The sequence below is a fragment of the Talpa europaea genome (assembly GCF_964194135.1).
Source record: "Talpa europaea genome assembly, chromosome: 9".
Lineage (NCBI taxonomy): Eukaryota > Metazoa > Chordata > Mammalia > Eulipotyphla > Talpidae > Talpa > Talpa europaea.
The window spans coordinates 80493989-80510727 of NC_140076.1; the positions used below are offsets into that span (position 1 = coordinate 80493989).

General features: G+C 41.6%; 1 protein-coding gene across 1 annotated transcript; it reads right to left on the reverse strand.

The window, feature by feature from the left end:
* Window positions 1-11405: 11405 nt before the first annotated feature.
* Window positions 11406-11651, reverse strand: LOC311177150 (electron transfer flavoprotein regulatory factor 1-like; the record flags this gene model as incomplete). The annotated part of the gene is made up of 1 exon (XM_084242946.1): window positions 11406-11651. One exon carries the CDS (start codon window positions 11649-11651, stop codon window positions 11406-11408), a length of 246 nt encoding a protein of 81 aa, XP_084099072.1.
* Window positions 11652-16739: the final 5088 nt, after the last annotated feature.

The window sequence follows — 16739 nt, forward strand, 5'->3', positions numbered from 1 at the left end:
TGTCCACTGTATTTTTCAGTAAGGAAGTCACTTGGTGTAGTGGTAGATATAAATGCCAGGATGACATGAATTAAAAGGTGAAGAAAGGGTAAAAAGTGGAGACATTACAGATAGCTCTTACAAGAAACATGACAATAAATGGTGAAAAGAGATCATAGGGGACAGCTAAAAGGAAGAGAGTGGGACTGTGGTGTACAGGAAGATTTTTGTAAATATAATAGCTAATAAAACATACTGTTATTATATGATGATCATTGAAGACTAAAATATTGAAAAGCCAAGAGAGTTATCAGATGCAATGTAATCATGCAAATCAAGCAGTTTAGTCTTTGAAAAGTTATAGAGAATGAATTCCTTAGGACAAATAGCTCAGTTTGTATTTCAGTGTCACCGGTAGACTTCCTCTATTGTCTTAGGAAAAAGAGTTCACACGAAGAATTTTTTCTTTTGTATGTATAGAAGACAGAGTTCTATTCTGGTGACTTGCATTTTATTTTTGAAATATGAACCATAGTCATCAATGAGAGTTGGAGAAAGAGGAGGTATTAGTAATTAATAAATAATAATTAATGTTATGCTTTTTAGTAATACTTGTTAGGAGTAACTATTTCACTCACTGAAATCTCAAAATATAAAAGCTATATATATTGCTCTCATGGAAAATATCTGATAATTTAATTAACAAAAAGAAGTTGAAAATAGAAATATTACATGATCCCCTATGAAATTTCCTAAGTAACAAAGAAGACATTTAAAAATTAATAACAAAGGATGAACATGTTACTTCTTTTCTTGTGTTTTTTTTTTTTCTCAAAGGAAACAAATAATTCTGAGGAAACACAGGAAATCCTCCAACAACTAGATCAAGATGGTGACAAGACAGTTGATTTCAGTGAATTCATTTTACTTGTGTTTGGAGTGACAAAGGCTTATTATGCATGCCTAAAATCTTTTGTCTGTCATGAACTAAAGGAAGGGGAGATAGAATCTGAAATTCTAGGACAAAAAATAACAGTACTAGAAGGCAGGCAATTGCAAAAAGAAAAATTCCAAGGAAGAGACCAGAACATTGAGAGATATGAAGTGAGAGACCAGATTCCAGTACCTAGTGATGATGAGAGTCATGGAATGGAAGACCAGAGCCTAGAATCACAACATGTTAAAAGGCACCAAGTGAGAGACCTGAGCCCCGAACCACATAATAGAAGAAACCAGATGAGAGAACAAACCCAAATACCAGGGGATGATGGGAGGTACCAAGAAAGAGACCAGAGCCTAAGATACCAGGATGTTGGGAGACACCAAGTGAGAGACCAGATGCCAACACCAAGGAATGATGAAAAGCATCAAATGAGAGACTGGAACCCAGAATCCCAAGATGTTCAGAGATATCACATGACAGACCAGACCCCAACACCAAGAGATGGTAAGAGTCATCAAGTGCAATATCAGGATCGAGAATCTCAGGATGCTGGGACATACCAAGTGAAAGATGAGATCACAACACTAAGACATAATGAGAGTCACCCAGTTAAATATCACAGGCTAGAGTCACATAATGTTCCACAACAAGAAGCAAGATATCTGAGCCCTGAACCACAGGATGATGAAAGACTCCAAATGAGAGACTTGACCCCTGTATCAAAGCATGATAGGAGGCCTCAAGTGATAAGCCACGGTGTAGAATCACAGGACATTGAGAAGCTCCAAGAAAAAAATATGAGACCTACACCTCAGGGTCTTGCGTACCACCTAGTGAGAGATCTAAGCCCTGAGACATGGGATGTTACAAGAAACCAAGTGAGACACCAGATCCAAATACAAAGGAATGAAGGCAGTCTTCAAATGAGAGATCAGAATCAAGATTCTCAGGACGCTGAAAAATATCAAGTGAGGAACCAAATCCCTACATCAAATGATGATGGACAACAACAAGTGAGGAACCCAAGTTTAGAACCCGGGGACTGTGAGAAATGCTATGGCACAGACCAAGTCCCAACACAAAGTGATTATAGGAATCTTCAAGTGAGAGACCAGTGGCTAATGCACCCAGATTATTCAAGACAACCTGGTAGGGAGCAGACCCTAGAACCAAGAGTTGATGAATTTTACCAACTAAGAATACAGAGCCCAGTATCAAGGGATATTGAGAGACATCAAATGAGAGAAGACGAGACTTTAGTATCTCTGGATATTGCAAAGCAACAAGTAGGAAACCAAGTTCCAGCTCCAAGCAATAATGGGAGACATCAAGTCCAAAACCATAGACCAGAACCACAAGGTCAGTCCAGACAACAAGGTGGTGTGCAGACACTAGAACCAGGAGTTGAAGATAAGAAACAAGTGGGAAAACAGAGCCCAGAATTGCAGTATAATGCAAGGCAACGAAGTAGGAAACAGACTCCAACAGCAAAAGCTGGTGAGTATGACCAAGTAAGAAGCCAGAGCCCAGAACTAGGTGATAGTGAGAAGCATATCAGAGAGCAGAGACCTTCACCAGTAAGGAATGAGATACAAGAAGTTAGTGATCTGACCAGAGTGCCCAGAGATGTTGAGAGAACACACCCCTTGAGAGAACTAAATCCACAACTCAGAGCTGGTGAAGCACAACAAGTTAGAGAACAAAGATCAGAGGTGAGAGATGAGGAGAGACAACAGATGAAAGCTCAGGTCTCAGAAATGAGAGGGCTAAACTCAGATAGTCACAACGGTGGCAGACAACAAATTAGAGAGCATAGAGCAATTCCCAGAGAGTATGAGAGTCTGGGAGTTAGTGATCAGACTCCAATACCACAGGAAAATGGGAAATATAAGGTGAGGATTTGGACCCCAGTGACAAAGGATGAGAAACAGCAAGTGGGGGACCTAAGCCCAGAGGCCAGGGATAATGAGAGAGGTCAGTCTAAGGAGGAGAGACCAGCAATAACAGAAGATAGAAAACACCAAGTGAGAGACGTAAGCCAAGAGTTAAGGGATGGTGGAAGACACCAAGTCAGGAGGCAGAGCTCAGAACCTAGAAATGGTGGGAGACAAGAAGTGAGAGACCTGAGTTCAGAAAACATATATAATGGGAAAAGCCAAGTTAGGGAGCAGAGATCAGATCCAACAGGAGATGAAATAGAGCAACTGAAATATGAAACTTCAATACAAAGGGATGATGAGAGAAACCAAATTAGGGAGCAGAGGTCACTTCCAAAGCAAGATGTAAGATGCCAGCATAGACACCAGATCCTTGTACATAGTGATGTTGAAAGGAACCATGTTAGAGACCAGGACCCTGACACAAGCAATGATGTGAGATACTTAGTAAATGGCTTTAGCCCAGAGTCCAGTTATGATGAGGAACAGAGATCAGAACACAGCTATGAAGGAAAACAGCTAGTTAGGGAACAGAGACCAACTCCAAAAGAAGATAAGAGACACCAACAGAGAGACCAAAACCCAGAATACCAAGAGAGAGAGGTGAGGCCAGAACTCAAGAATGAAGGGAGACAACTAGTTAGGGAGCAAAGACCAACTCTAACAGAATATGAGAGACGCCAAATGAGAGAACAAACCTCAGCACCAAGAGATGGGCGATATTACAGTACAGAGCAAACACCAGCTCCACAACAATATGAACTGTTCCAACACAGAGACCACGTCCCACTACCAAGAGATGATGGAAGACACCAAGTGAGAGAACTGAGCCCACAAGCCCAGAATGATGGCAGAAGTCAAGTTAGAGAGCAGAGACCAGCTCCAAGACAATATGAAAGATTGCAACAAAGAGACCAAATCCCTGCACTAAGGGATGATGAGAGAAGCCAAGTGAGAGAACTGAGTCCTGAACCCAAGAATGATGGCAAATACCACATTAGGGAGCAGAGGTCAGAATCCAGGAGTGATGAGAGAAGTCAACTTAGTGAGCAGAGACCAGATCCAAGACAATGTGAAAGTTTCTATTCTAGACACCAGGTTCCCACAAGAAATTATGCAAAACACCAAGAGAGAGCCCTGTATCCAGAACCCAGTAATGATGGGCAATACCAGCTGAGAGACCTGAATTCAGAATCTAACTACGAAGGGAAAAATCAAGTAAGGGAGCTGAGTTCAATTCCAAGACAGTATGAACAATTCCAACATAGAGACCAAACCCCAGAATCCAGCATTGATAGCAGATACCAAGTTAGAGATCAGAGACCAACAACAGAAGATGAGAGGTACCAAGTAAGAGATCAAACCTTGGGATCAAGGAATAACAGAAAACTCCAAGAGAGAGAAGTGAGACCAGAACTCAGGAATGATGGGAGAGGCCAAGTGAGGGAGCAGAGACCAGGTCAAAAAGAGTATGAAAGATTCCAACTTAGAGATCAAACTCCAGCCTCAATGGACAATGGAAGGTGGCAAGTGAGAGATCGGAGTCCAGAATCCAATAATGATGGGAGACACCAAATTAGGGAGCAGAGACCAGCTCCAAAACAATATCAAACATTCCAACATAGAGACGATGCCCCACTACCAAGAGATGATGGAAGACACCAAGTGAGAGAACTGAGCCCACAAGCCCAGAATGATGGCAGAAGTCAGGTTAGGGAGCAGAGACCAGCTCCAAGACAATATGAAAGATTGCAACAAAGAGACCAAATCCCTGCACTAAGGGATGATGAGAGAAGCCAAGTGAGAGAACTGAGTCCTGAACCCAAGAATGATGGCAGATACATTAAGGAGCAGAGATCAGAATCCAGGAGTCAACTTAGAGAGCAGAGACCAGATACAAGACAATATGAAAGTTTCCACTATACACAGCAGGTTCCCACAACAAGGGATAATGTAAGACACCGAGAGAGAGCTCTGAGCTCAGAACCCAGTAATGATGGCAGATACCAGGTGAGAGACCTGAACCCAGAATTCAGCCATCATGAGAGAAATCAAGCTAGGGATTGGAGACCAACTCTAAAACAGTACGAACAATCTCAACATGGAGACCAGATTCCAGCACCAAGCGATGATTTAAGGTTCCAATTGAGAGACAGGAGCCCACAACTCAGGAATGATGGGGGACAAGAAATTAGAGAAAAAAGACCACCTTCAAGAGAGGATGAGGGTCATTTTAGGGGCAACAGTGAGAGAAACTCTGTAAGAGACTTATTTCTGAGAGAACTTGACTATGAAATGAACGAGCTTCTTGGAAAAGTACAAGATCAAAAGCATTTTCCCAGGCAGGAAAAAGCTGAGCTTAGATATCTAGATCCTCAGGAGTCAGCACTCACCAGAAAAATTGGGCCAATCACCTGTGAGGTATACTTTTTTCCCAAACAGAAAGGTAACTGGTTGTGCTATTGCCTACATGACCCATCTGAAACTGGAAATACAAGAAATAGATGCCCTTATCCAGGTTCAGGGATGTTTGCAGATCATAGGAGTAGAGGAAGCTCTGGCTACTACCCAATTTGGGATCCAGAAGAAGAATGTTTGCACCAGGACAAGGGAGAAAAGTGGGAAAATCAAATCGACGACAAGCAGGACAAACCCTATCACATTTGGAAAGCTGGCAAAATTAAGTATGAGAAGAGCCCTGGGATCTCAGAGGAATCCAGTTCTTCAGAGGAGGAGTTTTGAAGTCCCTTCCGCATGCTCCAAGAAATTCCACCTCCCCCATTGGCCGAGCTGGTTGATTTAGGCATTCTTGGTTTGGTTTGGTTTGGGTTTTTTTCTTTCTCCATAAATCTTAAGCCTCTAGTTCTAACATAATAGGTAGAATTCCTCAAATTTTTGTTTCTGGAACTCTTGATGATTTTTAGGAATGGTTTATCAGTGGAAAGAATTAAATATTGCTAACATCCTCCAATAACCCTATGATTTTAATGTCAATGAATCATAACTCTCAAAACTATACTCTAATGGTCCTGCATATTCAAATTATAAACCTTTTAAAAATTAACAATAAATAATTAGCAAACATTAATTTCTCTTTGGTTTTCTTCTGCTCTTGAAATTCACTGCTCTCAGTTGAAAATTGAGATGAAGCATAATCACAGATTCTTCCGTGGGATTTTAATTTTTCACACAGAAAACATATTATTTCATCAATTCACTCAATATTGTACATATTAGTACCCATATTCACATATTAGAGCCTCCCCCAAAATAAATTCTTGCTATATGCAGCTATGAAAGAGACTTCTAACATAAAATCACTGTTAAAAAGTTAAGGGAGGGACAAAATAGATTGTATAAATGCAAACAAGCAAATAAAGCAAAGCTCATAATGTTACAATACAGTCAATACAATTCAAAATAGAAAGCAATAGGGCCTCCTCCCTGGTGGCACAGCAGTTGAGCGCTGGGCTGCGAGGCTGCCCGCAGTCTCTGCAGCGCAGGTTCAATCCCCGGCCGCCGGCAAGGGTCCCACATGGCGCGACAGACCTCTCCTGCCGCACCCACTGCTCCCCTCAGCAGTGTGTTTCGTCAGTCTGCCTGTTCTGCTCCCCGCTCTGACTCTGGTGAATTCTCTCACCCTCCTGCACTTCTGACTGTACCCAGTGCTTGTAGAAATAAATAAATAAATAAATAAATCTTGAAAAAAAAAAAAAAGAAAAATAGAAAGCAATAAATAATGAATCCATTACTATTGTTGAAGGGTACAACCAACAACAAGATATACCCATCACCCAATCATTCAACAACTATTTATTGAGCAACTACTATATGCCAGGCACTGTCCTGCTGTTGAGCATAATCCACAAACAAGACAAGGCGTCCCATCACAGAACTACATTCTAATGGCAGGAGTTCTGTGTCAGATGTGCCAAACAATGTTGCATCCAAAGAAAAAGAAAAGAGCTGGAAATACAAGGCAGAATTGACAGGAAAAAAATAATTGTGGACATACTCTCCATCTTGAGCAGAAAAAAATAGAAAATAAGGAAGTGCATAGGAAATTTGCTTAAACAAGTGGTAAAGAGCATGGATTTTATAGGAAAGCCAATCAAGGTTCAACTTCTGATTCCATCATACTAGTTTTATGGTGTTGGGTAATAATACCTCTTTAACTCTTAACTTCTTCATCTGCAAAATGGAAATGATAAAGATGATATTACCTACTGAGAAAAATGTGTTAAATGTATTAAAATGCTCCATATAATGCCTAACATATCAAAAGTACTCAAGAGATGTTAGTTAGTGCTTTGCTTTTTAAAATACTCTTTATCTAAATAATAAGTATATTTGAACTCTATACAATTCAGAAAATACACATATTTTTCAAGTATCCAGATTTATAAAATCTAACCAAACACAATTAAAACTGCACTAAATCCAGGTCACATCTTTGATAACAATGCTATAAGGTTAGAAATTGTAATAGATGAATATATCAAATTTGTTTGGAATTTTAAAAACATTCTTAAATTATTTATGTTAAGAAAGAAAGTAAAGCTGCAATTAACATTTTGAAATAACAAATGTCAACAAATATTAAAATCTATCATTGCAGCCAGAAGCACTTAATTTACTTACAGAAATAAAAAAATGGAATAAACTAAGCATTTAATTTAATAACTCAGAAAACTAAGACACAAAACAGATTTAAGAAGAAAAATAGAAAATTGTAAGTAGAAATTAAGACTAGAAAACAGCGGAGGCTTGTAATTGAAAATTGAAAAACCATTAACATGATTAAGAAAAATACAGATATGCTGAAACCAAAAATATGTAGCTACAGATACAAAAGAATAGAATTGTAACAATTTTATTCTTTTTTTTTTTTAAGATTATTTATGCATACAAGAGCTGGGTACAGGCCAAAGATGTGGGAGGGGGAGAATAGAGGACTCACCAGAGACAGAGTGGGGAACAGAACAGGCAGACTGACTGAAATACAGTGCTGCGGGGAGCAGTGGGCAAGACAGGAGAGGTCTTCTGTGCCATGTGGGTTGCTCCCTGGCCAGTGGGGGATTGAATTTGTGCTGCAGAGGCTGCGGATTTGCTTCATAGTGTGGTGCTTAACCCCTTGCTCCACTGGGGAGGCCCCCAATTTTATTCTTGAAAGACAGAAATAAAAGAAAGGAAAGAAAGTCTGGGGGGAATGGATGATTTTTCTAAAAAAGCTGATTCCAGGGCCTCCCTGGTGGCACAGATGGTTGAGCGCAGCGCTGTGAAGCTGTCCACAGCATCTGCAGTGCGGGTTCGATCCCAGCCGGCCTCGGAGCAACCCACATGGCCAGCAGACCTCTCCTGTTGGGGCCGCTGCTCCCCTCAGCAGGGTATTTCATCAGTCAGACTGTTCTGTTCCCCACTCTGTCTCTAGTAAATCCTCTCACCCTCCCACGCATCTGGCCTGTAGCCTGGCTCTTGCATAAATAAAATAAATCTTTAAAAAAAAAAAAAGCTAATTCCAAATAAAGGCATAATCTTAGCCATAGAAAAAAATGAGAAGTTTGTCAAATTAGAACCCTCTCAAAAGCTTCAGACAGAATTGCCCACAGGTGAGTACTTTCAAATATGCATGAAACAAATCATCTCTACACTATTTAAACCATATCAGAGAGTATAAATACGAAACTCTTATTTTTTTTAAAGGTAGCCTACTTCAATATCAAAATCCCAAAGTTCCCCAAACTGTAGCCCAATCCCATTTATAAATATAGATGAAAGTCCTTAGACAAAACACTAGCCAGCAGCAGTTTTCTTTTCACAAGGCTGCTGTGAATGAAAGAAAAATACACACATCTCAAGCCACTTCAGAAAGGCTACAGTACACAGAGCGAAACCAGGGCCAAGGAGAAAACAGTGTGATCCTCTTCATGGAGATGAAGAATTTTTTTAACCCATGCTATTTCGTTTTAAATTGAAAATAGTGCAAGAAATAAAATTATCTAAAGTCAACAGCTGGTATCACACTGAACAGTGAAACACAGTATGCCAGTAAAATTAGGGAAGTCCCCTCATTTCCCCAAGTACAGTTTTCCCCCACTTTCTGAAAATGGAGTGTCCTTATGAAAATTTTCATAAGCCTAAATGGGCCCAAGTAAAAATCAACCACCATTAAACTATAGAGAAATATTTTTGAGCATTTCCAGACTCAAAAAATAATCAAATCATAGCAAATAACACATAACCTTAACTAACACTAACACACAGCAGTGGCAGCAAAGCTATGGTGTTTATCCAGATTGATGAAGTAGTTTTCAGGGAAGGAGCCTGGCGGGGCACCCTCGCTGCTCAGGGAGTAGCTGCTTCTAGAACTGCTGCTGCAAAACAAAAGCTGAATGCTGCTTGTGCCTTTGGTCATACAAGCAAAAACCCTCCTCTGATCTCCTTCAATTAGCAAAAAAAAAAAAAAAAAAAAAAAAACCACATAGGTACTTAGGTAAGTCTTTCATAAAAGCTAGGTGGCTTAACTCAAACATTTGAAATTCAAAGGATATCTGCATTTACAGAGCACCTACTATGTGACAGGCACAGCTACACAATGAAAGAAGAAATGGTTTTGCAGCCTAGAATCTGGTGGGAAGTAGCATTATAGGAAAAGCTACACAGGAAAAGAGCAGATGCCATGAAATAGAAAAGCACAGAAAATGAAATGCAGATTGGAAAGAGAAGGTAAGAGAAGCCTGTCTGAGCGAGTGACACAGAACAAGGGGGTTGCACCAAAGCAGAGGAGTCAGGGAAGAAATTTAATACACAAAGGGTCAGAGAAGAAATGAAACACACAAATTAGGGCCTCCCTGGTGGCACAAGGGGTTAAGACACAACCTACAAATCTGTCCGCAGCCTCTGCAGCATGAGTTCAAGCCCCAGCCAAGGAGCTACCCACATGGAGCAGCAGACCTCTCCTGACTCTCCTCACTCACCCACTGCTCCCCTCAGCAGTGTATTTCAGTCAATCTGCCTGTTCTTTTCCTCCCTGTCTCAGGTGAATCCTCTCACTCCCACCTCCCGCACCTCTGGCCTGTACCCCAGTTCTTGTATGCATAAATAAATAAATCTTTAAAAATAAATAAATAAATAAACACACAAAATAGAAAAGAAGAGATAAAATGATTATTATTTAAAACCTAAGACACCGTAACATGATATATATGCCATAACAACCATAGCATAATAAATATATGGTGTGTGTTGTATGATACATATGATATACATGTGTATAAATATACTGGGTATATAACATATAAATATATATAACACATATATATACCCATGTATGTGTACAGCCTTAACATACATGTTAAGATTGTTAACTAGGAAATCTTAGGGAAATGACTGAAAAACTATTATACAAAGTTTAGTAACATGTAGATATAGAAAAAGGATACAAAAAAAACCAACTGTATAATAACAGCAACATGATGTACTTAAGAATGATTAATGTGAAATGTGTCTGTGATATAAAACAAGCTAAGGGACATAAAAGAAACCTCAAGGCATAAAGACATGCCTTGGATGTGAGGATCCATTATTACAAAGAGTACAATTATCCCTTTGTTAGTCTATAACTAGAACAGGAACTACATTAAAATGATGTCATTTTAAAACTATATAAATGTGATTTTATAATTATCAGGAAAATTTGAGAAAAGGTGCCAATAAAAGAGTTTACTACCTATTACAGTACTATTATATCATTATATATAGTATATGAATCATAAGCTTAAGTGATTAAAATATTGTGAAGTAGTGGGGCTAAAAATGAGACATGGAATATAATAAAAAGTCCAAGAACATATCCAAGTGTAACTATGAGAATGTGGCGTTTTATGAAAAAGATGTAGTTTTTTCTTTCTGGAAATCTTTTTTTTTTTTTTTACAAAATAGAATAGCATTATTACTTTTTATCACAGAAGGTAATTGATACACAACAGGTTGTCTGTTTTAAGGCCCAAAGAGAGCCAGCAGTGAAATCAATCATGGAAATAACTGAATAGGTACATATGCAATGCCAATCAAGTTGAATAGCAAGCTATTTTGAGATTTGAACTATTCTTGCTCCATACATACGATTCTTTGTCACTACACTTAAATTATTACCAGGTGCTATTTGATTTGTAGTGAAACTTGAATACATGCTGCATATGTACCAAAGCGGTCAAAAAGAGAAAAAAAAGTACTCTCTCAAAAGGTAAGAGAAGTAACTTCTCAAGAAATTATTTTGCTTTATATATTTTGCTTTGTATTATGCTTTATTAAATGCATATGAAATGCCATTCTGCTTAGCTTAAACTTCTATTTTAAGATAAAAGTTGAGCATAAAGGGTTGCTGATAAGCTCAGTGTGAATAGAAATTGAAATCTTCAATAAGTAAGGCATCAGGTATTTTTTGCAATCTTGCCATTTGAAGTTAGAATTATTTTTACAATATTTGCTATAAACAACTAATTTTCAAATCATAGTTACAACAGTCAGTTGGTTTTGCTCACATCTCAATAATAGCGCTGCTTCATAGCTCTGTATTTCCTAAGGAAGTATAAGGTGTTTAGCTCTTTCATTGCAAATTCTCCCCATTTAATAAGTCCTTTGATCTTCTCTTGGTCCTTCACATCTTTGTTTTTAGGGAAAACATTGTTCAGGCACCTTTTAAAATAGTCTGCTCCTTTTGGATAGTCTCGTCCAAGATACAACAGGTTTTTATAAAGATTCAGTATTGCTCCTCTTAAGGAATTGGCCATTTTGGTCCAACCACTAAGGAAAGCTGTGTGGAGTTTCCTCCAACTATTGAAAATTCAGCTACCATATGACCCAGCAATTCCACTCCTAGGAATCTACCCAAAGGACACAAAAACATTAATTCAAATGGATGCCTGCAACCCTGTGTTCATTGCAGCACTATTTACAATAGGTAAGCTATGGAAACAACCCAACTGCCTAAAGGCAGATGACTGGATCCAGAAGATATGGTGCATATATACATGATGGAATAGTACTGAGCAATCCAAAAAGATAAACTCATTCCATTCCCACCAATATGACTGGAGCTGGAAGGGATTATACGAAGAGAAATAAGTCAGAAAGAAAAAGAAAAATATCAGATGGTTTCCCTTACGGGAGGAATATAGAGAACTAAATAGCAAAGACCACAAGGGACTATGTTGCTGGTTCTTGGGTGACTTGGTGTTGGGAATTTTACGGGGAACTACACCTGAGAGGAGAAATCAAACATTGTACAAAAAGGAACAATTATGTTAAATATAAATAAATAAATAAATAAATAAATTTAAAGAACTGACAAAGCTGATAGCCTCCCCCCCCAAAAAAAAAAAAAACTGGCCAATTTCATTTATTAAAGAATGTATCCACTTTTAGACATAGCATACTTCACAGCCTCGCCAGGGATCCCGCCCACAGCAAGCAGCGCTGGCTGCAGCACTCCCGCGCTTTCCCGGAAATATTTTTACTCAGATCCACAATTTAAGAAGATCTTTTTTTCCTCTTTTCTAAGACCACAAGCAATATTCATGCTAGTTATTCTTCAGATATCAATTCCTAGTCTCTATCAGCGGTTTCTTTATGACTTCCCAGAGTCCGCCTATGGCCACATCCCAGACTCCACGGTCCACGTTTCAGGATTATGTCACAGCAGCAGCCACTGTAAGTGACGAAGAAGGTGTTTTCAAATTTGATGTTCTTTCCAGAAGCTTGGCTGTAAAAGGAACAGGGGATGGGATATAAGGGGTCAGGAGCGGCCTGGCTTCAGGTTGGCTTAAGATGGTTTATTTGGTGAAGAGGCAAATGAGATTGAAAAGTCGAAAGTGCGGAAAGAGAGGCGACCCGTGAAAGGCAGGCTGAGGAGAAACACCTTTGGCCATGGGCCAGCGCCCACCCACATGAAGAGCGCCCACCCACACGACGAGTATGTCATGTTCAATAAAGCGTTGGGGTGAGGTGTGGGGGAGGTGAAGGAGGCTGCCCTGACAGTGTCTACTCTTTTTTTTTTTTTTTAAGATTATTTATGCATACAAGAGCTGGAGTACAGGCCAGAGATGCGGGGGTGAGAGGATTCACCAGGACAGATTGGGGAACAGAACAGCTGTCTGACTGAAATACACTGCTGAGGGGAGAAGTCGACTGCGCCATGTGGGTTGCGCCCTGGCAGGCCGGGGATCGATCTCGTGCTGCAGAGGCTGCGGATTGCCTCATGGTGCCATGCTAACCCGTTGCGCCACCAGGGAGTCTGTCTCCTCTTGCGCAGGAAACCAGCCCCGTGTCCAGACCTGCGGGAGTGACCCTGAGCCCCGAGGCCACTAGGTGGCGCTTCCTACCCTGCTCAGCCAACCCTGCGGGCCAAGGCCTGTGGCTGGGCCAGCCGGTCCTGGGCCTTTTCGAGGTCCTCCCAAGTTGTATATGCGACTATGCCACAAAATAAAAGAGCAAACCGGATAGCAGAACAATTTCTGCCCTGCCAGCTCTCCTCCCAAAACTGCCCACCGTGTCTATGCAGGTGCCTCTATTTTTTTTTACTTCTTTTCCTAATAAACCTCTCCTTTCAAAATGTTTTTTTTTTTAATCAAACTGCATTGAGCCAAATTCAAGAATAAGAATCCACTCTATGCCTGTGATTGCAGTCATGTTCTATGGAAGCTGAGAGCATGACATTAAATCTGATCACAGTGAAGGGGTCTTAAACTACCTCCAAGGGGTCTGACTATGTTTCAGCATAGAACTGAAAAAAATAAGGGAGTAAAGCAATAGCCTGTTTTTAGAACAATCTTACCTTTTCTCAGCCAGGCTTTTCCAGGTGTGGAACAGCAGACAAACAGGGCAACCCTCTCTGATAGGGGGCCAGTATCTCACAATGCTAAGAGCCTGGAAACAGCAAAAAATTACTATTTCTTACTGAGTGCTTAGAATGTGCCCAACACCGCCTTTCCTAAGTTGCGTCCTCAATTGTGAGGTGGTTACAGATGAGAAAAAATTGGAAACTTACAAACCTTGCCCAGGCTCACACTAAAACAATTAACTGAGCCAGGATTTGAAGCCGGTCTGCAGTCTCCTGTACTCATTTGCTAGCGGTGCCTAAAATCTTAGCCTAAAATCTTTGACTAAACTAAGCAGAAGCAAGCACTGAATACTCTTTATTTTCCTTCTTCCTCACTTCCCCAGACCATGATTTACTCCTCTGCGGGCTCTTTTCGGCCTCCCACTGCTAGCCTCCTCCAAAGTCGCCTGGCATCCTCCCAAGCAGCGCTGGCTGCAGAGACACCACGCTAATGCAAAAAGCCCTTGGACCTGTTTGCACTCCCACCAACAGTGCAGGAGAGTTCCTTTTTCTCCACAACCTCGCCAACATTTGTTGTTGCTAGTTTTTTTAATATGTGCCATTCTCACTGGTGTAAGATGATATCTCATGGTAGTTTTTATGGAGAGCTGTGTGGAGATTTCTGGACCTACTAAACATAGAGCTTCCATATGATCCAGCAATTCCACTCCTAGGTATTTACCCAAAGGACACAGAAACATCAATTCCAAAGAGCACCTGCACCCCTATGTTTATAGCAGCACTGTTTACAATAGCTAAGCTTTGGAATCAACCCAAATACCTAAAAATAGATGACTGGATCAAGAAGGTGAAGAAGATGTGGTACATACACACCATGGAATATTACTCAGCATTCAGAAAAGATAAACGCATGCAATTTGCAGCAACATAGATGGCCCTGGAAGGGATCATGCTCAGCGAAATAAGCCAGAAAGAAAAAGAAAAATACCGGATGGTCTCACTCATAGCAGGAATCTAGAAAACTTAAATAAGGGACCAGGAAAAAGAATAACTATAAGAAAGTAAAAATCTAAATCAACAAACAACTATGAACCAGAGACACTCTATGGGGGGTGAGGGGCGGGGAGGGGAGGGATTGGGGTCAAAATAAGGGGGTCGCAATTGTATGGGGAATATAAACATTCAAAAAAATTATATATAAAAAAGAAAGTGTTATGCTAAATAAATAGCCAGTGTGATAGGGCTAAAAAAAAAAAAAGCACTTGGGAGCACTTTTTGCATCAAGCGCACCTTTGATTATGGACACGGGCTGAGAAGCCAGAGAGCATGGGGTGGGCATATATAAATCAGACACCTGGGCCAAGGGGTGGAAATAAAAGGGAGATGGGGGGAGAGGGGGTTAGTTGCTTGCCTCCCTGCCTGCTGGTCTGCCTGTGAGTCTGGTCCTCTGATTCAACATTAAAGGCCTGTCAAATATACCAAAGGCTCCAAAAATCTTTTTTTTTTTTTGTCTGCCCAAATCAACAATGAACCTGCCCAGCCTGGGATGGTTGTCCAACATCCTCTCACTCCCTTTAGGTCCTGAACCACCTGACATTCCTTCCTCCTGTATATAACCCCAGCACCCACACACAGACAACACGCTTCCCCACTTCCCACTCCCTCACCTCACTCCTCCCCACCACCACTTCCCCCCATCCCACACCATCCCCCCCACACACACAACCCCCTTTGCAATCAGAGAGCGGGCTCCCTCAGGGTGCTAACCTGACTGGCAAGTCTTTGGTAGCTACCTCATATATAATAAACTACTTTATGCAAAGATATTCTCATGATTCAGACTTTGGCTTGAGAATGTAAAAGACCCGGTTTGGTCGCTTGCAATGACAAAATACACAAGCTGGGTGACTTAAACAGAGATTTCTCTTCTTACAAGTCAGGAGCCTAGAAGTCCAAGATAAGGTGTTGGCAGATGTGGCATCTTCTTAGGCCCCTCTCCATGGTTGCAGATGGCTGCCTTCTTGCTGTGGCCACACCTGGTCATCCTCCTGTCTGTGTTGTCTGTGAACTGATGTTGTAAGTGATTAGGTCTTTCACTTCCACCAAAAAAAGCCAAACTTGGGGGCCTCCCCGGTGGCGCAGCGGTTGAGCGCTGGGTTGCGGAGCTGCCTGCAGCCTCTGCAGCGCCAGTTCGATCCCCAGATGCTCCCCGGCCACCGGAGGAGGGTCCCACATGGCGCGCAGACCTCTCCTGCCGCCCGCTGCTCCCCTCAGCAGTGTACTTCGGTCCTTCTGCCTGCTCTGCTCCACCCTCTGGCTCTGGTGAATTCTCTCACCCTCCCACGTTTCTAACTGTGCCCAGTGCATGTATAAATAAATAAATAAATAAATAAAAATAAATCTTTAAAAAAAAAAAAAAAAGCCAAACTTGGAACCACAAGAAATGTCTTTACACAGAGGAGTTTATTCAAGGTGGCCATCAAAGGTGTCAGTGGGACAGGCACCCCCAAAAATACCTGATTCCCCACATGGTGGGGAATATGTGGGGAAAATGGAGTTCCTTGGGCTCATTGTCTCCTCCCTCCAGCAGCCTCTACAGCCACCATCTTTGGCTTTGCTTTCCTCCCAGGTTTTGTTACCCACACGTGATATTATCATGTTATTGTGGGAGGGTGCTTGGGAGTGTGGGCACAGGACACGCGTGTCTGTAATTACTCGGACCAAGAGATCCTCATGACACAAAGATCATTAGGAGAGAGGAAAAAAGGCAGAGAGAGGGCGCAGAGATGTGGGGGCTGGGTGGCTCAGCTGCTGCCTGCCTCCCAGCCTCCCAGCCTCCCAGCCTCCCAGCCTCCCAGCCTCCCTGCCTCCCAGCCTCCCAGCCTCCCTGCCTCCCAGCCTCCCAGCCTCCCTGCCTCCCAGCCTCCCAGCCTCCCAGCCTCCCTGCCTCCCAGCCTCCCAGCCTCCCAGCCTCCCTGCCTCCCTGCCTCCCAGCCTCCCAGCCTCCCAGCCTCCCTGCCTCCCAGCCTCCCTGCCTCCC